Raw genomic sequence first — 24,572 nt, 5'->3', positions numbered from 1 at the left:
TATAAAATCAAGTACATAGATCACATTTGTACGATTAGAATTTAAAAATAAAACAAAAAATCCCTGAAAAACTCATTTAGCATGTTTCATCTAGCATATTTTATTTAGCACGTACCCATTACTCTCTCTCTCTCTCTCTCTCTCTCTCTCTCTCTCTATATATATATATATATATATATATATATATATATATATATATATATAGTTATTTTTAGTTGGATTGCTCCTTTTGCACTCTTTAAAATATTGGCATTATTGATGATTCTAGAGACCTTTCGAGCATATCAAGGAAGATCTAGAAGCTCCTTCAAGAATTTGTATTATAGAAGAACATGTCGATATCTTGTGTAATGGGATTCCTTTTGTAATTGCAAACTTATAGTGAGTCAATGTAAGTTTGAGCGGGGGCGTTAACATATATCATGGTTGCCAGTCGAGGAAGCAGGAGCAGGAAGCGTGGCACTTTCAAAATTTTAGGAAGCGAGAAACGTGAGACTACTTAAAAGCGAATCAAGAATCATCTTGGAAGCGACCTAGGAAGCGAACCGGAAGCGACCTACGAAGCGAGGGGGAAGCGAAAAAATAAAAATAAAAAAAAATGAAAAAAGGGAGGAAGCGCAGGAGAAGCGCGGGGTAAGCAACGGGAAAGCACGCTTCTCAAAAAAAATGGCGCTTCCCAACGCGTTTCGGAAGCACAACATTTCGTGCTTCCACTAGGCTAGGTGCTTTCGGTAACTCTGATATATATACTTTAAAGTTAAGTCAACTTTGGTTGACTTGGACTAGTTGTTTGACTTATGGTCCAATGGTTAGTGTGGTCTCCCTTTTTCTCTCCTTTAATCTCTCTCTTCTTCCTTCTTTTCTCTATAAATATGGGTGGGTGGGTGCCTTTGTAAGGTGAGGGAGTGATGAGTAGTTTTAGGCAGAGTTACTCGAAGCACCTAGCCTAGTGGGGAAGCATGTTTCGGAAGCGTAAAACGTCGCGCTTCCAAAACGCACTGAGAAGCGCCAATTTTTTTGAAAAGCGCATTTCCCATTTATGGGAAGCACGTTTCTCCTTCGCTTTCCCTGCATTTCCTCCCTTTTTTGTATTTTTATTTTTATTTTATTTTTCGCTTCCCCCTCGCTTCCTAGGTCGCTTCCAGATTCGCTTCTGGTTCGCTTTCGAGACGATTCTTGATTCGCTTTTAAGTCGTCCCATGCTTCCCGCTTCCTAAAATTTTGAAAGTGCCACGCTTCCCGCTTCCACTTCACATATCGCTTCCCGCTTCCTCGACTGGCAACCATGGTTTTAGGCTTCTTGTGTGTTTTTTAGTGTATTGTAATGAGGATTAAAATGTATTTTTTTTGTATTTTTACTGTTCTTTATTAATGAAGTTATTTACTCACATTCTATTGTGTTTCATTTTAGTTCTTATGTTTTTGTTCAAATGCATTATGTTTTGACCCTCGGAGTCCATTATGGAGGGTATTGGGATCCGTGCCATTTTGTGACAAATATAACCTCAACCAGGTTTATCCAACTGCACAGAAAATATGAAAGAATTTCTATCAATACCAAAGTAAAGCAGACTAAAGCACACAATGAAACTTTGGATTAACACTTCCACTCACACCTGTAATACAGACAAGTACAGCCCCATCAGAACCAGTATGGTGCTGGAGACCATTAGAATATAGGTAAACCAGATTGTATAAAACTTTCATTCAACAGATAAATGAATGTGCTTCTTCGATCAACCAAAAAACAAAAAAGTAGAAGAAAAACTCTCCATTAGTCAGGCATTTGATTATATAAGTAACATTTAAATTTAATTGTGTTCCAATTAAAATGTTCATATTATCAATCTAAGAATCTGAAAAAGGAAAAAGTAGATATCATTCAATGTAGATATTTGCATCCTAAGTCCACCACTGGAAGTATAATTATTAATCAATAATGAAAATAGCATAGGAATATCATAAATACCGCTTTACTGTCAGGACTCCAACTAACAGCATAGATGCTACCATTGTGACCTTCAGCAGATAGCTCCCCAATCTTTTCTCCTGTCCTCCCATCATATAGTATACCTTTCTTATCTGAACTTACATTGATAAACTTGCTTCCATCAGGAGAAAACCTTACACAATTGACAAAGTTGGAATGTTCCCTGCACTTCAAACAATAATGTTTCCTTTACATACAACCTCTGTTCGGTAAGACACAATCAAGAACATCTTCCTCAGCACATTATATTTTATTATGGCCACAAGCCTACATTGCTACAATGTCATGAATGAGTTTTTTATCATTGACATAAAATTAAAATAATGACTACATTTCTCTTACAAGAAATTTTGAAAAAAAAAAAGAAAAAATACCAAGCACTCGATGTTAATTAATATGAACCCTAGAACATTTTTCCAGAAGTTTTGCATTGGACTCTGCAAATCAAGGACACGACTGTTGCTCCAAAATAAAGAGTATGCTTCAACAATTAATGGGGAAAGGCATCTTGTAAACAATGTAGCCAAATCACACCAATGCACAATATTTGATGGGCCAAACAAGCAATGCAAGGAAACTTGAATAAATGTTATGTTTCTGCGTTCTATCTTGAACCAAGAGGCTACCATGAATTAAAATCTTAGAAGGATGAAGACATCTAACACTCAATCCAATTGCATCGATCAGAAGATGGCAGGTTTAGTGGATACTTAAGGGAAGTTTTCCACTTTTTCACTTTTTCTGTTTTGGTTAGCCTAACTGGAGTGCAGACCAGTGAATTAATGAGGTAACAAAAATAAAGGGTTCATATACATCATGATGACCAGTTTAGAGGTTTATCCCAGGGTTACCGGAAGTACCATAGGACATGGGGAAGCTTGCTTCTCCGAAGCGTATTTCGGAGGCGCGAAACGTGGCGCTTCCAAAATGTATCTTTTTTTCCTTTTTTTGTTTTTTCCTTTTTTTGTTTTTTCCTTTTTTTGTTTTTTCCTTTTTTCGCTTCCGCTACCCGAATCGCTTCCCCAACTGGCAACTCTGGTTTATCCTTTGAAGTACAATATGTTATAAGGAAGCATTACATGAGAGTCAAAATTGATTGGCTAGTGAAGTCCTTTTTTGTATTCAAGACCCAATAGGTCAAAAGATATAGTTATGAAGGGCATTTTTGTAAACTGACTTAAATTACCTTTATAAGGGTCAATATGAGAGGGATAGGGCACGATTCCAGCCCCTATTCTCTTTCTCCCTTGTCTTTTCTCACTTCCTCTCTTTTCCTATATCTTCTTCTTCCTCCTCACTCACTCATTTCTCTCACCTTGTTTCACAGTTCGCACACACCACATATTCTTTCACACATCAAAGGAACATAATCATGTTACCATCAATCTGAAGATGGTATCAGATCAGATGAAGATATGAAGGGAAATTTTGAAGCATACATCAACCACAAAATGACAAGGGGATTCATGACCTGCCACATGGGAGCTCCAATCAATTTTGGTTGCATTCATGCAAATAATATTTCAGAAGATTTTGGTTAGGGAGCTCCAAAATCCAAAATTCAGTTTTTAAACATTATAACAAAAAGTATTCTTAGGTATTTCCAAAAAATCTATGTAGTATAAACCTCCTTCTTTACAGCCTTCTCCAATCAGCTTCCCTGAGAGACGATCCCGCACTCATAAACCAATAGAAGAGAAAGAAACATTATACCAAAGGTCACATAATTAAGAGACAAATAAAAGATTTAGGCTTAACTTGGGAATATATCTAATTTTTTGAATAAAAAATCTCTTTAAAATATTTTCAAAATTTCTTATTCCCTTTATCTCAAGAGATATTCTATCAACAATAAAAAACATTTGACTCGCTTGAGTTATGACATCCAGATAAAATATCACAATTTAGTGTCATATGAAATGAGGCACATAAGCCAAGAAGCCAAAGAGACTTACTGGGATCAAAGATGCCAACAGAAGAGACCGTAGCTTCGGTTGGTGAAGCTCCTTTGAATAGAGGTTGAAGAGCTTCTACAATTTGAGTCAAGGACATGCTCTCAATAGTTGATTCTTGTGTAGCTTTGAATTCACTTGACTGTTGAGCAACGGAGGCTACCTTCTTCTCATAGGGTATCTTTAGTTTAGGACAATATATCTTGACATACCCCGGTTCACGACAATAATAGCAAATAATTTATTTTTTTTTCAAACTCATTGTCTTGCTTTCCATAGCTATCATTGTTTGGTCTCTTATAATGTGATAGTTATAATGTAGTAGTTGGTAAGCATGGACATGGTTTCTCAGCCTAGACACGGCTATGACCGAATTATCATCATCTTTAAATGTCTTTTTTTTAGTCTATTTTCTTTTATACTTAGCTCTTCAATAGAGAGAACTTCTCCTTTATGAAGAAAAGCCGATTTAGTAGACTCAAACTCCGGTCTTAGACCATTGATGAATTGAAAGAAATGTTTCACATCAATTTGTCTTTGACGGAGTTCTATGTCTTTGGGATAATGTCCTTGTGACTCAAGAAGAGCAAACTCATTCCAAAGGTCGAACAACTTACTAAAATATTCTCTAATACATTTTTCTCCTTGAATCATAGTGTGTACCTTGTCTTACAAGTTGCAAATGTGGGTAATATCTTTAAGACTATGTCACAGGGACTCTTCAACTAGGTGCCGCACTCACATCGCACCCGCACCCGATGCGATCAACCTGACCCTGGGTGCAGTCAATGCACCCAGGGTCATTTATGTCCAACTTTTTGCCGCATCCCCGCACCCAAGTTTTTTTAAAGTGTCGCACCCCTGCCCCTGCACCTGCACCCATGTGACATAGATTTAAGAGAATACATTTTCTTAAGATAGTCTCATGCAAATATTTATTTGCATGTTCAAATTTAGCTAGACTCAAGCACTTCTTGATATCAAGACTACTAATGACCCAAGACATAATCTTGGCATGCCCCATTCTCCATTCTTTCCATTTTTTCTCATATGTGGCCATAGCCATAAAGATTCAAATAGAGATACATGTTTAAATTACTTTGAATAGAAAGCTAATCTAGTTTGATCTAATTTCAAATCTAACAAATATGTTAATCAAATCCTCAAACTGTATGAATCCATATGTATATATGAAACTTAAACCTTTATGAATGTGCAATTAGATTTTCTAGAGAAGCGTCATTTGTTAGTAGCCTTTTCCCTTATCGGTTAACTTACTCTTTTATCATTTATATATCCATAACCTATGTTAACTGTTAAGAAAAGGAAAGTTTGCCAAGCCCCTCATGTTCTTGTCATATTTTCTGCTTTTTGCCATTTTTATAACCTTCCAGCCTTAAACACAGAGGGAGAGAGACCTAAATTAGTAAGTGTTCCTGATGTGCTCAGACTAGATTCATAACTATATCGCTCTCATGAAGGGGGCTTGGCAGTTATAATGTATTTTGAAGCAATATTATCAAGATATGAACTGTGATCTGGAAACCAGCAGGGCCCATCCTCTAGGACAGAAAAGCTCTCTAGTTATGGCTTGAAAAATCTGTTTAGATTTTTGGTAGAAAAAGTGGTAGTCCTGTCCCTACAAGAACAAAGATCAATTATATTAAAACATTTACCTAGACGGTGCAGTTAATTTAAACCTGTGTTGGCCATTTTAGGAATAATAGTTTAAATGTTATCTTCAATACCCTGATATATTCCCCTTGGATGTTATTAGTTAATTCTCTTACTAGTTCTAAACAGACTACACATCAGATAAAGGGCAGGTATACATCTCCCTCACTAGAGCACATAATTCCTTACAATTTGGAGAAAATATTATTTACATCATGTGCATTGCTTTTGGAAAATGTCATTCAAGCATGAAGATACTAGGAACACTTATTTATACCATGATTTTATATTCCATTGCAAGTTAAACGTTATAGTAATGTTTCAAGCTAGAGTGCACTCCTAAAGTTTGAGAATGGTCATTATTTACTTAAAAGCTAACAAATCATATACTGAATAGCTATTAGAATTTCATTTGCTTCGACAGGCTAACATGTCACGCTTCAGTTCCTGCATTGGATCCTCATACCTTTACCAAAAAAGAAAGACAATGTACCAAAGGATTCTTCATACAAAACAATTATGTTAAAACAGCTGAACCTTTAGCAAATTTGCACTATCATTGACCTAATATAGTATAAATCAATCTCTTAATACCATAAACAAGACTAACCTTTGTGACAGTTTGAACCTAAATGGTGGTCCCTCATAGAAATTCACCAAGTAATCTTCTCCACATGTAACAATACGAAAAGGTCTTGTAGGCTTGAATGCACAACTTAAGACATGTCTTGAATGACCGTCAAACTCACCAACAGTTGATCCTGAATCCCACCTACAAACAAAAACAAAAAATACAACAAAGAGAAGGAGATCACCATGACAAAGATGGATTAAACTATAAATTGTGCAAAGCACAAAATACAACCGAAACAAATTTAAATGTAAAATATCAAGGCAATCTCAATCAAACTTCACATATGGTAAATAATGCTAGAAAAAAAAAAGATATTATCTCTATCATAAACAGAATGTCAATGATAGAAAGACAAAAAAATCACCCTTTCCTTACTCTTTGAGGTATCAAAAGAAAATGGAATTAGCAACATTATGCATGCTTGCTTTGTCATTTTTTAATTGTGTGCAAATGATTCAATTATAAATAATAAAAAAACTACATGTGACGTGCACTAAATGGAATTAGCAACATTAAACTGTTTAAGAGAAAAAAGTTTGTTCGGTTCTGAGTGCCAAACGTGTAAGCCTGTTAGGTTATTAGTGGACAGGGTCACACGCATTTACTTTTTTTTTCCCTTTTTTTCGACAGTACCATTGGGATTCGAACTTACAACCAACACAAGTGACGTGCACTAACTGCTCTTGCCAGATAAGCGGATCTCCCATTGGTATCTATTTTTTTTCTATTATATTTTTTTATAATCCAAAGAAGAATAAAAAATCATCACCGACGGCAGATTGTCGGTCCCTCATATTTTGCTTGCACTCTGAGACTAGGCCATGGGTTAGATTTAGATGGTGCATTCATTTATGTGAATCCATTGGCATTCATAAACGATAGGACGAACTCGGTCTGGATTCAAGTGGGTCCGGCGTCCTACTCTGTCCTTGAGGGACCTTTTACCAGACTGGCTTTTAAGAAAGCTACGATTCCGAGTCGACCAGACGTTTGCTGCATGGATTGTCAAAGTTGGGCCGCATTTAAAAAATGTGACGCCTCTTTTTCTAGTCTTTTGGCTACGATGAAACAAACATTTAGCGGCGTTTTCTTGTCAAGGAATAGGGTTCTGCGGCACTTCTTTAGTGGATTCTTCTGCGGCGGAAACTAAATGGGACCCACATGAGAACAGTTTTTCGAGAAAAATGAGAGTTAAGTGTGTAAAATGACACACCCGTCGAGGCATTTTTCCATACGCCATGTTTGTTTTGGCATTGTAAGTTCTGCAGAAACGCACGCCCATCGATGTATTTTTTGCGAAAAAACTTGAATTTTCCATGACACACAAACACCCCCTTAAACATCACAGTTAAAATTGTCATGTTGGCATCGGTGAGTCTCAGTTTTTTTTTTGTTACCTTTTCTTTCTTATTTTTAATAAGCAAGATGGGGTTAGGCCGACTCCACCCGTTACACTACATACCATTGGGTTTTGAACTTGCAACGTTCCATCACATGGTGACTTGCACTAACAACTCCTACCAAACAAGCAGAGCCCCCGTTGGTTACCTTTTATTAATCCTTTCATACTTCTCTCAATTAAATTGAACTGGCAAGAGCTTTTAAAAATCGATGCCTATTTTTGTATGATAGATCATTCCCATCCATGAAAATGGAACAAACAGGTCTTTGAAATATAAAAAACATTATTTTTTGACAAAATATTATTATGTAATATATACAAATTGGGGTCTCAGGTTCATGGCGTTATCCCTCAACTTGCTCATCAAACAGCAAAAAAAAATAAAAAGAAAAAGACAATTCTCCCTCAATCAACACAGCTTATTTGTCTCTTCTGGTTCATTTTTTATGTTTGTAAATGTAGCTATGAGAAACTCAAAGTTAACCAAGCAATGGGTCAAGTCAAGCTAGATGATGGGTTCAGGGCTAGTCAAACTCTTCCTATTTATTTCTTGTCCTAAGTAAGATTATGTTAAGACGTTGCCAAAATACATATTTGCTCCTAATTAAGTGAGTCATTAGTAGCCAAAGCTGTGTTGTTGGTAGGAGCTGTCAGTGCATGTCTCCTTGTAGTGGGAAGTTGCAGGTTCAAAACCCAATGGTAGGTTGAATAACTGATGGGGTCTGCCAAACCCCACCTTGCCTTTCAAAAAAAAGAAGTGAGAGCCATTAGTCTCTTAGCCTAGTTGATCATGTCTCATTAATTTATAACCTTAGGGAGACTGGTCATGCCCTTCAACGGACAAGATGGCGTGGATGCCAATTCCTTGGGTGGTAAGTCATGGATACAAATATAGTAAGTAGCAAGTCATGGAGACGTGGATTGGTAGCCCCAAAGGGTTTTGTGTAATGGAAGGGCCCTTGGCTGCTAGGCGGGTGGTTAGAGTTTCTCACAAATGTCAGCCCCTTGCATTATGAAGGGTAAGGGTATCATGCCTTTAGCTCGTGCCGAAGCAAGACGACTCCCTAAAGACAAGGTGTGTCTCAGGGGGTTTACACCGTGGTATCAACGGCTGAATGTGCGATATGCATAGCCAGCGCAGGGTCTGATTTCGCAGGTGGTTTCAACATTCCTCATAAAAAAAAGACTTCTTGATGTTTAATAGAGTCTTCCTTTTATATATATATAGTTAGTTAGTTAGTTAGTTAGTTAGTGGAGATGTGCATACAATATATACATAGTTAGTTAGTTAGTTAGTGGGGATGTGCATACAATATTAATGAGTTGAAATGAGCAATATCTCATAGCTCGTGTTATTTTATGTGAATCTTTATAGATATGATCTACATGGTCTATTTGGTTGGGATCAAATTTTTTGTTTCATGGGAATCCAGTTTATGCAAGTGTTTTTTTTTTGGTGATTCAAAAATCAATGGTCACAAATGCTTAATTTTTTCATAGCTTAAAAAAAGTTTCTTTTGTTGAAAAAATGTGATCGATATAAAACTCGGTTGTTAGAAAAAGAACACCGTGGATTATCATTGGTTGTAGATTTTGGACCTTCTTTTAGTTGGACTGTCCCTCTTCCTATATATAGAGCACCTACTCCCATCTAGTAAAAGGTTTGGGTTTTCCAAATCTTGTAGTTTTTTTTTTAGTTGATAAGACCTTATAAATGTGATCTATATGCATTTTTAAACAGAAAACAAGTTTTAGATCATGCTATTGTAATCATTGTATAGGTTTTTTAAGACCTTAAAAAAGTCAACGGCCTAAAATGTAGCAAAGTTTCATGATTTAAAAAATCTTATTTTATGTCCAAAAACATGATCTGAACATGATTCTTATCAAATAACTATGTTGAACACGGAGTCCGATTGAGAAGATACTACATCTATGATTTTACTATGTGTGTAGGTAATCCCGAAGCAGCTTAGCATTACTTTATATATATATAGCATACATCAACGAACCTACTGCCGAAGCATAGGGAATTTTCTGCATCTTTGTTCCTTCTTCATCATTTGTAGGACATTGTCTTGAGCTAAGTTTGAAATGGCTTGCAAGTGGACAATTAACAGGCTTTGCTTTGTCCATGTTGAACCTCTCAAGAACCTTTCTGATATACTTTTCTTAAGATAACCATATCATCTCATGTGATCTGTCATGAACGATTCTCATCCCAAGAATCTGCTTTGCTGGACCTAAATCCTTCATGGCAAATGTCTCACTTAGCTCCAACTTTAACTTGCTAATCTTGCTGATGTCTTGGCTCACAATCAGTATATCATCCATATAAAGCAAGAGAATGATAAAATTACCATCTGGAAATTTCTTCACAAACACACAATGGTCTGTGGAGGTTCTTGAGTATCCATGCTCATTCATAAAGAAATCAAATTTCTTATACCACTGTCTTGGTCTTGCTTCAATCCATACAAGCTCTTCTTCAACTTGCAAGCTAGGTGCTTTTTACCCTTGTCAATGAAACTCTCAGGTTGCTCCATATAAATTTCTTCTTTCAAGTCACCATATAGAAATGCAGTCTTCACATCAAGCTGCTCAACTTCCAAATTCATGCTTGCAGCTATATCGAGCACAGTTCAGATGGAGGGCATCTTCACAAGTGGTGAGAAGATCTCATCAAAGTCAACTCTTTTCTTCTGAGCAAAACCTTTCACAACAAGACGTGCCTTGTATCTAGGTTGAGAGTTGTTTTCATCAGTCTTCTACTTGAAGACCCATTTGTTCTTTAACACCTTCTTCCCTTTAGTTGTCTTTACCAGATCAAAGGTGTGATTCGCATGCAATGAATCCATTTCTTCTTTCATTGCCTTAAACCACTCAGACTTGTTTTCATCCTCCAAAACTTCTTCAAAAGTTTCTGGCTCACCTTGATCTGTAATCATCACATACTCATTTGATGAGTATTTTCTGGATGACTGTTTTTCTCTAGTGGATCTCCTTATCGGAGTCTGAGGAAGTGACTCTTGGGGTGTTGGCTCCCCCTCAATTTCTGACTCAACACTTCCTTCCTTTGCATCATTGCGAGGAGGTGGAATCTCCTCCACGAAATCATGAACAGTCGGCGCATCTAGGGGATCTAAATCAATAAGATCACCTGTACTGGACTCTGATGGCTCAGACTCACCAATGTCTTCAATGGTCTAATCTTCCAATAAGACAACATCTTGACTTCTGACCACCTTTTTATCAATAGGGTCATACAGTCTGTAGCCAAATTCTTCATGTCCATAGCCAATGAATATGCATTGCTTGACTTTTGGATCAAGCTTGGACCTCTCTTCCTTCGGAATGTGAATAAATGCTCTACAGCCGAACACTCTTAAGTGTCCATAGAAAGGTTCTTTTCCTATCCAAACTTTCTCTGGAACATCTCCCTTCAAGGGAATAAAAGGAGACAAGTTGATAAGATCAATTGTTGTCCTCATTGTCTCACCCCAGAAAGATCTTGGCAATTTAGAGTGTGACAGCAAACATCTGACTCTCTTAAGAATGATGTGCTTCATCCTCTCAGCAACCCCATTCTATTGAGGTGTCATCCTTATAGTTCTTTCATGCTTGATGCCATGATTGGTGCAATAATGATTAAATGGCCCAATGTATTTGCCACCATTATCCGAGCGAACACACTTCAACTGCCTGCCAGTTTCTTATTTAGCCATGGCCTGAAAGTGCTTGAATACATCTAGAACTTGGTCTTTAGTCCTCAGTGTATAAGCCCAGACTTTCCTAGAGTGATCATCAATGAAAGTCATAAAGTACAATGCACCACCAAGTGTCTTGACCTTTACAGGTCCACACACATCAGAATGTACAAGATTTAGAACATGAGATTTTCTAGATGCAATGCATCTATGGAAAGAAACTCTATTTTGTTTACCATGGAAGCAATGAACACAAGGTTCCAAAGATGTACCTGCTGCACCTGTCAGGAACTCTTTCTTAACTACGACTTGCAGCCCCTTCTTGCTCATATGCCCAAGCCTTCTATGCCATAATTTTGTGGACGAGCCAGTCTCCACAACATTCACAACACTCTTCCAGATCTTCGCTTACAAAGTGTAAAGGGAACGAGCCTTTGTTCCTCTGGCTATCACCAATGAGCCTTTGGTTAGCTTCCACCTTCCATCACTTTAGGTGTTGTTATAGCCCTCATCATCTAACTTTCTAGCAGAGATCAGATTCAATCGGATGTCTGGTACATGCCTCACATTTTTCAGCAACAACTTACAGCCTACACTTGTTTCCAAGCAAATGTCGTCCATGCCAACAATCTTTGACACATCTTCATTTCCCATTTAGACATTACCGAAATCACCTTGCGAGTAGGAAGTGAAGAAATCAACCCGTGAGGTAACATGAAATGAAGCTCCAGAGTCAATCACCCAATCGGTCTCCTGATCGATCAAATTTATGCTAGTGCCATCACAGACAACCATGAGCTCTCCATCTGTGACTGTGGCACCTTATTCTTCTTCTGAGCTCTTCTCTCTGTTCTACTCCTTAAGCTTGAGCTTCCTGCACTGTCGCTTCATATGCCCCTTCTTGTGGCAATAATAATACTCGACGTCTTTCTTTGAGCTCGAGTGTGAGTGGCCTCTGGATTTGCCATGGTAGTGCAGAGCCCCGCTCTTACTTCTGCTTCTCCCCCTGTTTTCAATCACAAGTGCCTTTGAGGTAGAAGGACCTAATGACTTTCTCCTGGACTCTTCATTCAACAGACTGCTGGTAACTTGGCTCATCGTTACCATTCCATCAGGTGCAGAGTTACTGACTGTGACCACCAAGGTTTCCCAACTCTCAGGAAGGGAAATAAGAGCAACAAAGTTTGTAACTCATCATCAAAAGTGATTTTCATTGTGGCCAACTGATTTACAATGCTTTTGATCTCATTCAAATGCTCTGCAATAGAGCCGCCCTCTTTATACTTGAGGTTCACAAGCTTTCGAAATAGAAAGGCCTTATTCACTGCTGCCTTTCTATCATAAAGGCTCTCTAGTTTGGTTCAAAGACCATGCGTCAAAGTTTCTATGGATACATGATGAAAGACACTATCATCTATCCATTGTCGAATGAAACTGATCGCCTTTCGGTCTAGTTTTTTTCATTCGACATCTTTCATCTCTTCTTGTTTGCCTCTCACACCGTCTATGGGTCCATCCAAATCTTTATAACCCAAGAGGTCTTCTATTTTAGTTTTCTATGCCATCCAGTTTGTGCCATTCAAACTGATCATACGCCCAATGTTATTCTCCATGACTTCACACACAAATATACTAACCAAATTTCTGATACCATATGTTGGAGTTAAAATGGACGTACCGGGTCTCCCCACAAGTGTGAATTGATGAAAACAATACGATGATGATAGTGGTAGAAAAATAAACCAAAACAAACTAGCTGCGAAAATAAAAATAGTGCACAACGATCTACGTGGTTCCCTCTCAACTGAGGTATGTCCACGACGACCAATAGGTCAACAACTTCCACTATCTTCAAACAAAGATTACAAAGTGGCCAAAAGGCATAAGCCTTACAAACACACAAGGTGTAACGAAATGAACAAGAGGATATGCCTCACTGAGGAACAAAGAACGAATGATTTGAAGAACTAGCTTGACGAAGTTGTCTTGAAAGAAGTGTCGCAAAACTTCTTGTTTTTTTTTTCCTTCGCACCCTTTCGGTGCCCTAAAAGTGTTTCTCACACTCTCTTCCTAATATTCTGCCTTTTTTGCTCTCTCCCATTGCTTTTGCTCTCTCATTCATCCCTTAAATAGAAGACAAGACTCACATTAAATGCGGAAGACTAAATATCTTGCATAACTTACGATGCGCCTTATCACAAATCGCTATCCAGCGATACCACAAATCGCTATCCAACGATAACCACAAATCGTCATCCGACTGAAACACATAACGCTAACCACAAATCGCTATGCAACTGAAGGCACTCACCACAAATCGTCATCGACAACTCGCTGAACCTCAAACTCTGAACAGTTGAATAGTCATTTAGCTGAGAGGACTTCTACAAATCGCTATCCAGCAAATACTCCAAATCATCTTCGAAAAGATCAAGCATCGTGCTTGAAATTCTGCAGTGATACTGAATGTGCATCGAACCAATGGATCCCACAAAGGAGGGAAACCCAACATACATCTCATCAAAGGGTGTTATTCTATAATATCTGCCCAACAGGTCTCCTGCTAACTCGAGTGAGCATTCAAATATTTGTCCCACATTCGTTCGTGAAGGTACTCTTAATGGATTGAATGCCATATCAACTGGTGTCCCATTTTGCAAATAAGACATATCCGGTCTAGGCAATTTTTTTGAAATGAAACCTTTTTTCCTATGACTTCCGACTACTTTATCGCCCACTTTGATTTTACGGGAGATTTACCACTTCCACATGTGCATCTGTTTGGAATGCAACTAAAAAGTTGGAAATAATACTGAAAGAACATTAGGAAGGTTGTTGAAGCAGTTACCTGTGTGATATCTGGTGTAGTATTTGGTAACTACCACCTCATGTAAGTGGGATGTAAAATGTGGAATTGGACGTGTCAAATACCATCTCACTTGCATCATTTCTTACAACTCCATCCATCACCAACAATTCTGGTGTTGGTATTCCCACTCTGGCTACTTCTGACAACTAGTTTCCAAACATCGCCTAAATCTATGAAACCCATCCATTTGGATGGGCAAAATTTCATGTTTATGCATCCGCACAAATATACGTGTGGTGTTGTAGTTTCAGTTTGGGTTACAAACTCTGTAGCGCATGTACAAGAGAGAGAGAGAGAGAGAGAACATTCACCATTCAACATTACCAAAATACATCCAACAGAATATTGGATGGGAGAGACAAAAGAGAAACATAAGAGCAAAACAGCCACAATCTAGATGGCGATTGTACATAGTTCAGAGTACAAGCCGATCAGCCCCTCCCCCCTACTATGTAATTTAAGAGCCAGATACACATCAGACATGACCCGTTGTCGAAGCCTTCCGAAATCGAATTTGATGCCCCTGAAGAAGATGTCGTTTCTTTCAGTCCATATGACCCACCATGCTGAAAGCAACCAAACCCGCCACAGTAATCTCCATTTTTTTTGTGTCGTACAATCCTGGGACCAAGCAAGAGGTCCCAAATAACGGAGCACGGACGAGTTTGAACAAGTGGCGCACCCCAAGTTTAAAAAAATAAGTCTAGAATGACCGGGCAGAGCCAAAATAGGTGAGTCGTGTCCTCTACAACCTTCTTGTAAAGAACACACATGCTTGGAAATTGAATCCCCCGTTTCCTGACATTAATTTGGGTTTGAACACGATCCAGAGCCACAAGTCACGCCAAAGCTTTTGCCCTTGGAGCTGGCCCCTTACCCCATATACAATCACTGGGAAACCAGTTCATCCCGGATGGCAACAAGGAATGGTAAACTTGCTTAATGGAGAACCTATCTCCGCTCGCCATGGCCCAGTGAAGCCATGTCATGCCATGGACAGGCCTAAAATCTCTGCCACTGAAGGATCGAAGTGTCTTCCGCCACTCTAGCCAGAGGGACGAATGACACACTGAACTGGGCGTGGAAAGAAGGGATTCATGTAGACTACCATATTTTTGCCTAACAATCATAGCCCAAGAAGATTGAGATATGGAAGCTTCCCAAGCCCACTTCAAGACTAAAACGATGCTCCTCTTTCTCATAGTTGGAATCTCTAAGCCACCTTGGTGCCTCGGAAGCACGATCTGTTGACAAGAAACAAGCAGGTACTTTTTGTGCGACACATTCCCAGACCAAAGGAAGTGCGAAAGCAAACGATTGATCGTCTGCTCTACTGTCGTCGGTATAATAGACATGCTCATTCGAAACTCTGGTAATCGGGCTAAAACATGGCGAATGAGCATCACTCGTCCCGCAAAAGATAAATATTGAGCCTTCCAAGCCTGCAATCTTTCTTGCACCCGCTCTATGGTAGACATCCAAGTAGAAGTTCCCGCTGATTGTAGAGAGTGCAACGATGGACCCAAGAAATTGACAGGAAGTCGGATATTGGGCAGTTGAAGATCCTTGCAGCAGCCGATTGGAGAAGAGGGTCAGCATTGAGTAAGACCAGAGCGCACTTACTCTCGTTCAGGCGAAGGTCTGAAATTGCAGCAAAGACTTTAATAATGAAGTACAACCTAGACATTTGATTAACATTCGCATGTCCAAATATTAAAGTATCGTCTGCATATTGAATTGTGTGACAAACAAAACCAGGAATGCCCAAGGATTCCAAGAAGCCTGTTTCTTCTGCCCTTTTCATGAGAATAGGTAAACCATCTACCGCGATATTAAAAATGATAGGTGCTAGAGGACAACCCTGTCGTACACCTCTAGCCAACTTGAATTCTTCCCCTCTCATTCCATTGATGCAAACTGATGATACGGATTTTGTGACCAACTCCTTAACCCATGCTATAAATCGGCTGCCAAGCCCCATATTTGTTAGAGATTCAATCAGAAAATCCCATGCCATTCTGTCATAAGTCTTGTGAAAATCCAATTTTAGCATGAAGTGCGGTGATCCAGTCGACTGTAAAGAGTGAAGAAGCTCAGTTGCACAAATAAAGGATCCTTGCAAACTTCGACCTGGATCAAAAGCACCCTGGTTCGGACAAAACAAGTTGATCAATGACAGCGCGCAACCGATTAGCCAACACCTTAGATATAATGCGATACAGAGCACCCATCACCGAAATCGGCCTAAAGTTGGATATGTCTGATGCCCCTTGCCTCTTAGAAATCAAAGAGATGACTGCCACATGATATGGTTTAGGCAGCCTCGCATTACGATAGAATTCATCGAACAAGTGGAGCAGGTCAGTTTTTACAATTGACCAAAATGCTTTAAAGAAGTCAATGTGAAAACCATTAAGGCCTGGTGCCTTCCATCCCGATAGTTCGCTAATAGCATTCGAAATCTCCACTTCAGTGAATCTAACCTGCAAAGAAACAAATTGGTTTGCCGCCAACTGCTTATAGCCCATATCGCCGATGACCCCCCTGACGCCTAAGTCGGCCGAATACAACCTGGAGAAATAAGAAGTAATAGCTGGCAGGCAATTGTGCGGACCAAACTGGCATCCATCGATCTCGATCGAGAGTATACAGTTCTTACTGTATTTATTTGATGCGTTCATATGAAAAAAATGTGTATTATCATCGCTATTAGCCAACCATGCAACTCTAGCCCTCAACTTCCATCTAAGCTCATCTCGTGCTCTCCATTCTGCAACGAGAGTAGAGAGTACGACGATACGCTCCTGCAATTGAAGCACTTGACCCTTCGGTACACCAACAAGATCGACCTGACGTTGGGCCAAATCGGAGAGCTCAGCTTCCCACTGGCCGATGAACCTAAACTTGTTCAGGTTATTAAAACTTAGCCATTCCTTAATACGTTTCCGAAGACGAAGAAGCTTAACATGGATGCGGATGGCCACCCAAGATCCCGTAGCAGGTTGCGCCCACGATTGACCTACCAACTGCTGAAAGTCTGGCACCCGAAGCCACCATTCCTCAAAGAAGAACCTACGACATGCCTTGAAGCCTGCGCCCCACGAAACAGTCATTTGTCCATGATCGGACATGGTCCGTGGACACAGACAAGCAGTGACATCCGGAACTGCGTGAAATAGTTCTGGGGAGAGAAAAACGCGATCAAGTATCCGCAAGCAAGGGCGAGACCTCATATTTGACCACGAGAATTGCTCCCCTACAAGAGAGAGAGAGAGAGAGAGATCTAAAATGGTTTACAATTTAAGTACTTGATTGCCAAATTATTCGAGATCTAAAATGGTTTACAATTTAAGTATTTGATTGCTAAATTATTCTAATGGCTGGATGACATGGTGAGTTGATTCACTTTCTGGGAAGCATATTGATTTTGTCAGTTATCAAGTTTGAACTGAAAAGTTTACTTCAACGATAGGGTCGCGAGATCGAAACTCAGAGGAATTGACAGGGGCCTGCACAAGATTTGAATTGCTTATCCGGTTCGGGCGTCAGGTGTACGGGGGACATAAAAACAATGAAAATATCAGATACAATATAATTGCACCAACATTAAGCACCTGATCACCCTCCATCTTGAGGACAGCCTGTCAGTTGTGGGGCCCAGGGCCTGATGGAGGGCAGTCAAGTGCATAATGCACAAATTTTGTGCCATGTGATTGCACCCGATCAGAATCCACAAAATAGGGTGGTTGTGTCTTAATCTTTGAGGGTCTTATATCGCAGTGGGCCGAGCCCATTAAGCGACCTGGTCTTCGATACGGGTTTTCTTGTCATTAAAAAATAAAGTTTAGATTAAAATATTGTTAAATTGTAAAATAGATGCCGTCATTATCCTAAAGAATTAAACATTAAAATTTTTTAAATATTTTCTAAATAGTCACTTTTTGAGCGCACAATGGTGAAATTTGTCCTTAGCGACCTGTTCCAGCACACAGAGACAAGGTCCTACCCCAGAACTACCCAACAATTAAGCACACACTCTATCCTACTGAGAAAGTGGAAACTCACTATGACACTTTAGTGATTGGATGTCATCCAAGAAAGTTTGCTCACAAAAAAACCAGGACCATTTTATGGGACAATATTTGCTACCCCTCGTGGGTAAGGAACCCCTCAGTGAAAAACTGTAATATTTTTATTATTTTTTGCACATTTGACACGATCTACATGTTTAGTTTAGTAGAAAAGGACCTTTGAAACATGTTATTATAACATGCATGTGAGATTTTTTCAGGGTTAAAAAATCAACGGCCTACAATGTACCAAACTTTCAACCTTCAAAAAATAATATTTTTACATAAAAAAATATGATCTAAGTGTTCATTCTTACGAATTTGACCATGTTGAATACATTTGCTCAAACCAACCTTCTCCTGTGAGTTCCAATTAGAGGGTCAAATGCTTTCCCCATCTTATATTGCCCTTTGTAATGATGCATCTACTCATTCAGAAATCATGTCAGCCTTTTACATTAATGTTAGATCATGGTTGTTTTTACTTTAAGCTTACGACATTGTATGTAAGGGTGTCAATAGGTCGGCTTTGGTTCGACCTAGGTGGAACCAAACTTGGATCATATTTTTGGGTAGGATACCGGGTCTAGACCCAGGTCTAATCGAGCCTACTATAAGATAAATCATACCTAGATCCAATAAGAACTACATGAACCAGACCCAGATCATACCTGATAAAATAATAATTTTTTATCATTTTTACATTGAAAATTTATGGTCTTAATCAAAGCTTGAGTCAAGCTTGGGTCTGGTATAAAATTTCACAAACTATACTCGGGTCCATATATTAATCGGTTCTTCAAGTCGGGACATGAGTCTTAATCGGGTATTCTTTTTTGTCACCAAACCCGAACCCTATAGGGTTTGGTCGAAGTAAACCCAACCCGTTGACACCCCTAATTATATAGAGTCAAACATATTACTTTTCCCTAACAATTATGAGGGTGTGCTTGAGTGCCGAGATCTTGTAATATCGTGTATTAAATTTAGAGATATTTGAGGTTTTGGCTAAGTGCCATAAAAAAATCGATAAATCCTCGATTTTAGGTAGCGTCAATTGAGTTTGGGTTTGACCCATGGGTCATTGATAAGACCTAAATGAGCCAAACAAGATATGATAAAAACTTTTATTTTTGACCTTTAAAATCAAGCAAAATTTGAGCAAAATTCAGGTTAAATTCAAGTTATACATCATTAGATGTACCTCAAAATGTTGAATTCAACTATATTTTATTTTTCTGAACTCAGGCTATGGTCTGCTCGAAAATCATATTTTTTAAAAAAGGGTCTGTCTCGATGGGACCGGGTCCAGATTGGATCAAACTGAATCCAATCTGTATGATCCAAGTTAATATGGATCTGAACTCAATCCAAAACCCATATTAATTAGGATCTGATCCAGTTCAAGATCCATATAAATATTGGATATGAATTTGCATCTTGGATCTGGACCCAGATCTAAAATCTAGGTCCAACGAAATTAAAGCTTTCAATTCGGTATAAAGGTTTAATTTAAGGAAATTTAAGGTTAAAAAGACTCCAAGATGGATAAGGCACTCTATGAAATTTTCTAGATATTTATTAATTATTAATTAATTAATTAATTCCAAATTTTAGTTATATATGGTAGTTACCAAATAGTGAGGTCTCTAAAAGAGTCCCTTTGATTGCTTTAAAAAAAATTACTTTTCAATAGGGATGAGTTGAGGTCGCTACAGGTTTGGTATCAGAGTCGACCATAAAATATTATATTTTAATCATTTTTGTGTACCATAATTTTCTTTTGATAATCAAGCCATGTCCAAATTTTATCAGAAAGTCATGACTTGTATTCTAGAGCAGTCTCCATCACTAGTAAGGGCTACCTAGTATTTTTTTTTACTAATATCAATTTATTTAAATTTCATATGATAGACTGTGAGAATGGCTTAATTTAATTCCTTTTTATGTGAATTAGGAATTTGATGTGAATATGCAATTATGATTGTTGAGGGGATCAATCCTAAGGGGGTAGGTTTGATAAGGGTGCAAATTTTTTAACTATTTTTCATGTTTTAGATGTATACCCGCTCCCGAGCTTTGACTTCTGGTGCTCCCGCTGATTGACAGGAGCAAAGGGACTTCATGTTGAATGCCCTGAACACCTTGACAACGATAGTGACCACATACGTCCAGGCACAGGTGGCGCAACAGATCATGTGTGTCTATCTTGCCGAGGTCACTCCAAACCCCACCGTGGTGATGTTCAAGAAGTTTCTTAGGTTGAATCTCCAACCTTCTCAGTGAAGGCCGACCCAGAGGCAGCTGAGAGTTGGGTTGAGGAGACTAAAAGGGCGTTTTGTATCCTGCCTGTGCCTGAGGATAGGCAGACTAATTTTGGCATGTTCCAATTGAAGGGTGATGCCAAGAAATTGTCGGACACCCTGTGATGAGTGAAATACGACAGAGTGGAGGTAATTCCTTGAGTGACTTTCAATGAGAATTTCTTAGATGCTTAGTTCCCTGCTTATGCACGAGAACGTATGTAGCAATATTTTTTTGGGTTTGTTCAGGGGAACATGAGTTTGGTGAACTATACCACCAAATTCAGGAGTTTGGAGCGCTACTACTTGAACCTTTTTACTAATGATAAGGCAAGGGCAACGAAGTATGTTCGTGGGCTGAAAGACGGACTCCAGGTTCGTGTGATGACGAGTTGTCCTACTATATTCAGTGATGTGATCAAGTCTGCATCCATCTTGAATGAGGAGTGGAAGAGGATCAAGGATGAATCACAGAAGAGTGGGGGGTAACCAGGGCATCACCAGTGGCGAAGCGAGGAAGAACCCACCTGTGGGTGGCAGGGGGTAAGGTAAAGAGGCAGAGGACACAACAAGGGCATCAGAAGGGTCGACCCCAACAGAGGAAGCAATAGGGGAAGACTTTGTTCATGTGTCAAAGGTGCAACAAGAGTCATCATTAGGGCTCTTGTCCACTCTTTAAGGGAGTCTGCTACTAGTGCCAACAGCCCGAACATATCGTTATCTATTGTCCGAACAAGGCAACGACTCATGGAGGACAACAATAGTAGCAACATAGGCCTCAACAATAGGCGCAACAGAGGACCAACAGGAGAGTGTACGCTGCAACAACTGCCACACAGGGTAATCAAAATGACCTGCTCGAAGGTATTTTCGTAGTCTTTGAACACTATGCTCGTGTGATGTTTGATTTGGGTGCTACCCATTCTTTATATCCTCCTCCTTTGCGAGTTTGCTTGATCTTGTTACATCTAGCCTCGAGAAGGCTTTTTACGTGATGTCTCCGATGGGTACATCTTCTTCTTGCGAGAAATATTTTCCTACAGTCTGAGTGATCATCGAGGGGCATGAGTTGTTTGCTGACCTGATCATACTGAACATGACTTTCTATGATGTCATTTTGGGTATAGACTGGTTGTCTAAATACAATGCTACTCTTTAGTGTTGGAGAAATGAGGTTCCGTTAGAGCGCCCTGATTTGTCTGTATTGGTGTTTTAGGCGATTTGATGAATGAGCGAGGTGAAGATTGTCTCGACATTGAAGATCTCCAAGTACCATAAGCAAGGTTGTATGGTGTTCTTGGCCAGTGTGTCTGCGACAGACAGTTAGGTGACACATTTGGAGCAGTTGGACGCGGTTCATGAGTTTTTGAACGTCTTTCCCGAGGACTTTCCAGGTTTGCTACCTCACAGGAAGATCAAGTTCTCAATCGAGCTAATGCCTGGCATGACACCAGTTTCCTGAATACCGTATCACATGGCACTTGCAGAGCTGGTTGAGTTGAAGAAGGAGCTGGTTCTGTAAGATAGATCTTTGTTTCGGGTACCATCAGTTGTGAATCAGGGCAGAGGATGTTCTAAAGACCACATTCAGGTCCAGATACGGGGACTATAAGTTTTTGGTGATGTCTTTTAGACTTACCAATGCCCCTGCAACATTCATGGACCTGATGAATCGGGTCTTCAGTTTATGGTTGGATTCTTTTGTCATTATATTCACCGATGGCATTCTTATCTACTCTGAGAGCGTGGAGGAGCACTGAGAGCATCTGTGGATTGTGTTGCAGACACTGAGAGAACATCAACTTTATGTTAAGTTCTTGAAGTGTGAGTTTTGGCTCCACAGGGTGATGTTTCTCAGCCACGTGATCTCTAAGAAGGGCATTGAGGTCGATCCAGCCAAGGTGGAGGCAATGTTGTCTTGGAAGCAACCGAAGACAATTTTAGAGATCAAGAGTTTCTTGGGATTGGTGAGCTACTACTATCAATTCATTGAGAACTTCTCTCGTATAGCAGCTCCAATGACTCGACTTTTATAGAAGAAGATAAAGTTGGTTTGGTCACCTCGATGTGAGGAGAGCTTTCAGAAGCTGAAGAGGAGGTTGACCACGGCCCCAATATTAACTTTACCTTTTGGGACAGGTAGATTCATTGTGTACAATGATGCTTCAGGGACCGGACTGGACTGTGTCTTGATGCAGCACAGAAAGGTGATCGCGTACGCTTCTCGACAACTAAAGGTGCATGAGAAGAATTACCCCACGTATGACTTGGAGTTAGCGGCAATTGTCTTTGCACTGAAGATCTTGTGTCACTACATGTATGCGAAATAGTTTGAGGTCCTCTCTGATCATAAGAGCCTCAAGTACATATTCACACAATGTGATTTTAATTTGAGGCAACACAAGTGTTTGGAGTTCCTGAAGGACTACAAGTTCTCCATCACCTACCACCATGGTAAGGCAAATGTAGTGGCAGACACGCTTAGCAGAAGGCTTTAGTCATGATACTTAGCTTAATAGGGCATATTTGGGATATGATCAAAGAGTTTGTGAGATGACAACCATTTGCAGATGATTCTGGATGCATCCTTTATGCGGGGATGCAGGCGTAACCTAAGATTATAGACCACATTGAGGAGCTTCAGTCAATCGATCTAGAGTTTGAGAGGTTGTGCATGAGTGCCCAGAAGCATGATGCATAGTTTTGTCGTGAGGAGGATGAAACCATCATGTTCAAAGACAAATGGTGGGTTCCTAAGGCACTGCAGAAGGAGCTGATGAGTGAGGCATACTGGTCGAGGTATTTTGTTCACCCAAGTTCTACTAAGATGTTCAAGGACCTCCAACGGATGTATTGGTGGAACAAGATAAAGCAGGACGTAGCAGAGTTTGTGTCTCGGTGTCTACCTACCAGTAGGTGAAGATCAAGCATTAGAGACCTGGTGGACTTCCTCAGTCATTAAACATTCCAGAGTGAAAGTGGGATGACAACTTAATGGACTTCATCATAGGGTTGCCGTGGACCCATTGTCAACACGATGCCATCTAGGTGATAGTGAACATGTTAACGAAGAGTGCCCACTTTCTACCGATCAGGATCAGTCAAAGCTTGGAGAGTCTAGCAGACCTCTATGTGGATGAGATAGTCTGGCTTCACGGGGTGCCACATTCGATCATGTCAGATCGATACCCTCATTTTATGTCTCATTTTTGGCACCAGTTGTAGAAGGCCCTTGGTGCCACATTGAAGTTCAACACGACTTTTCACCCACAAACTGATGGTCAGACAAAGCGCATGATACAAACACTAGAGGATATGCTTAGAGCATGCGCGTTAGATTGGGCAGGAGAGTGAGATAGGCTGTAAAGCTTGTAGAGTTTTCATATAACAATAGTTACCCTGCCAGCATTGGTATGGCCTCATACGAAGCTCTGTATGGCAGACCATGTAGATCCCCAGTGTGCTGAAATAAGGTTAGAGTGAGAGCAGTGGAGTCACCGGAGGCCATCAAGCACTACTCAGACCAGGTACGGTTGATCCGACAGAGGTTGGTCGCAGCACAAAGCAGGCAGAAGAGCTATGCCAATCAGCGGCGTAGGAAGCTCAACTTTGCCATGGGTGACCACGTGTTTGTACAGATCTCGCCCACGAAGAGTGTCTTCCGGTTCGGGAAGAAGGGGAAGTTGAGTCCTCAATATGTTGGACCCTTAGAGATCCTTGAGAGTGTTGGGTAGACCGCATACCGTGTGACACTTCTCCCTTAGTTTTCTTAGATTCATAATGTCTTTCACGTCTCGATCTTGAAGAAGTATGTGACTGACCCCTCACATGTGATCCACTATGAGGCGGTTGATGTACAACCTGACTTGATGACATAGGAGAAGCTGATGAAAATTGTCGATCGCCAGGAGAGGACACTGCACAGTAGGACGATTCTATTCGTGAAGGTGTGTTGGCAACATCACAGATTG

At 39.8% G+C, this 24,572-nt stretch overlaps 1 protein-coding gene across 1 annotated transcript; it reads right to left on the bottom strand.

The window, feature by feature from the left end:
- Positions 1-1,572: 1,572 nt before the first annotated feature.
- Positions 1,573-18,696, bottom strand: LOC149829675 (actin-interacting protein 1-2-like). The gene is made up of 4 exons (XM_090015239.1): positions 18,653-18,696; positions 6,227-6,388; positions 1,970-2,153; positions 1,573-1,659 (listed from the first exon to the last, which is right to left on the bottom strand). Exons 1-4 carry the CDS (start codon positions 18,694-18,696, stop codon positions 1,573-1,575), a joined length of 477 nt encoding a protein of 158 aa, XP_089871365.1.
- Positions 18,697-24,572: the final 5,876 nt, after the last annotated feature.

Source organism: Nuphar pumila, chromosome 8 (assembly GCF_984573655.1).
Source record: "Nuphar pumila chromosome 8, dmNupPumi1.hap1.1, whole genome shotgun sequence".
In the NCBI taxonomy this organism is placed as follows: Eukaryota; Viridiplantae; Streptophyta; class Magnoliopsida; order Nymphaeales; family Nymphaeaceae; genus Nuphar; species Nuphar pumila.
This window is presented reverse-complemented; position numbering and strand designations above follow the sequence as displayed.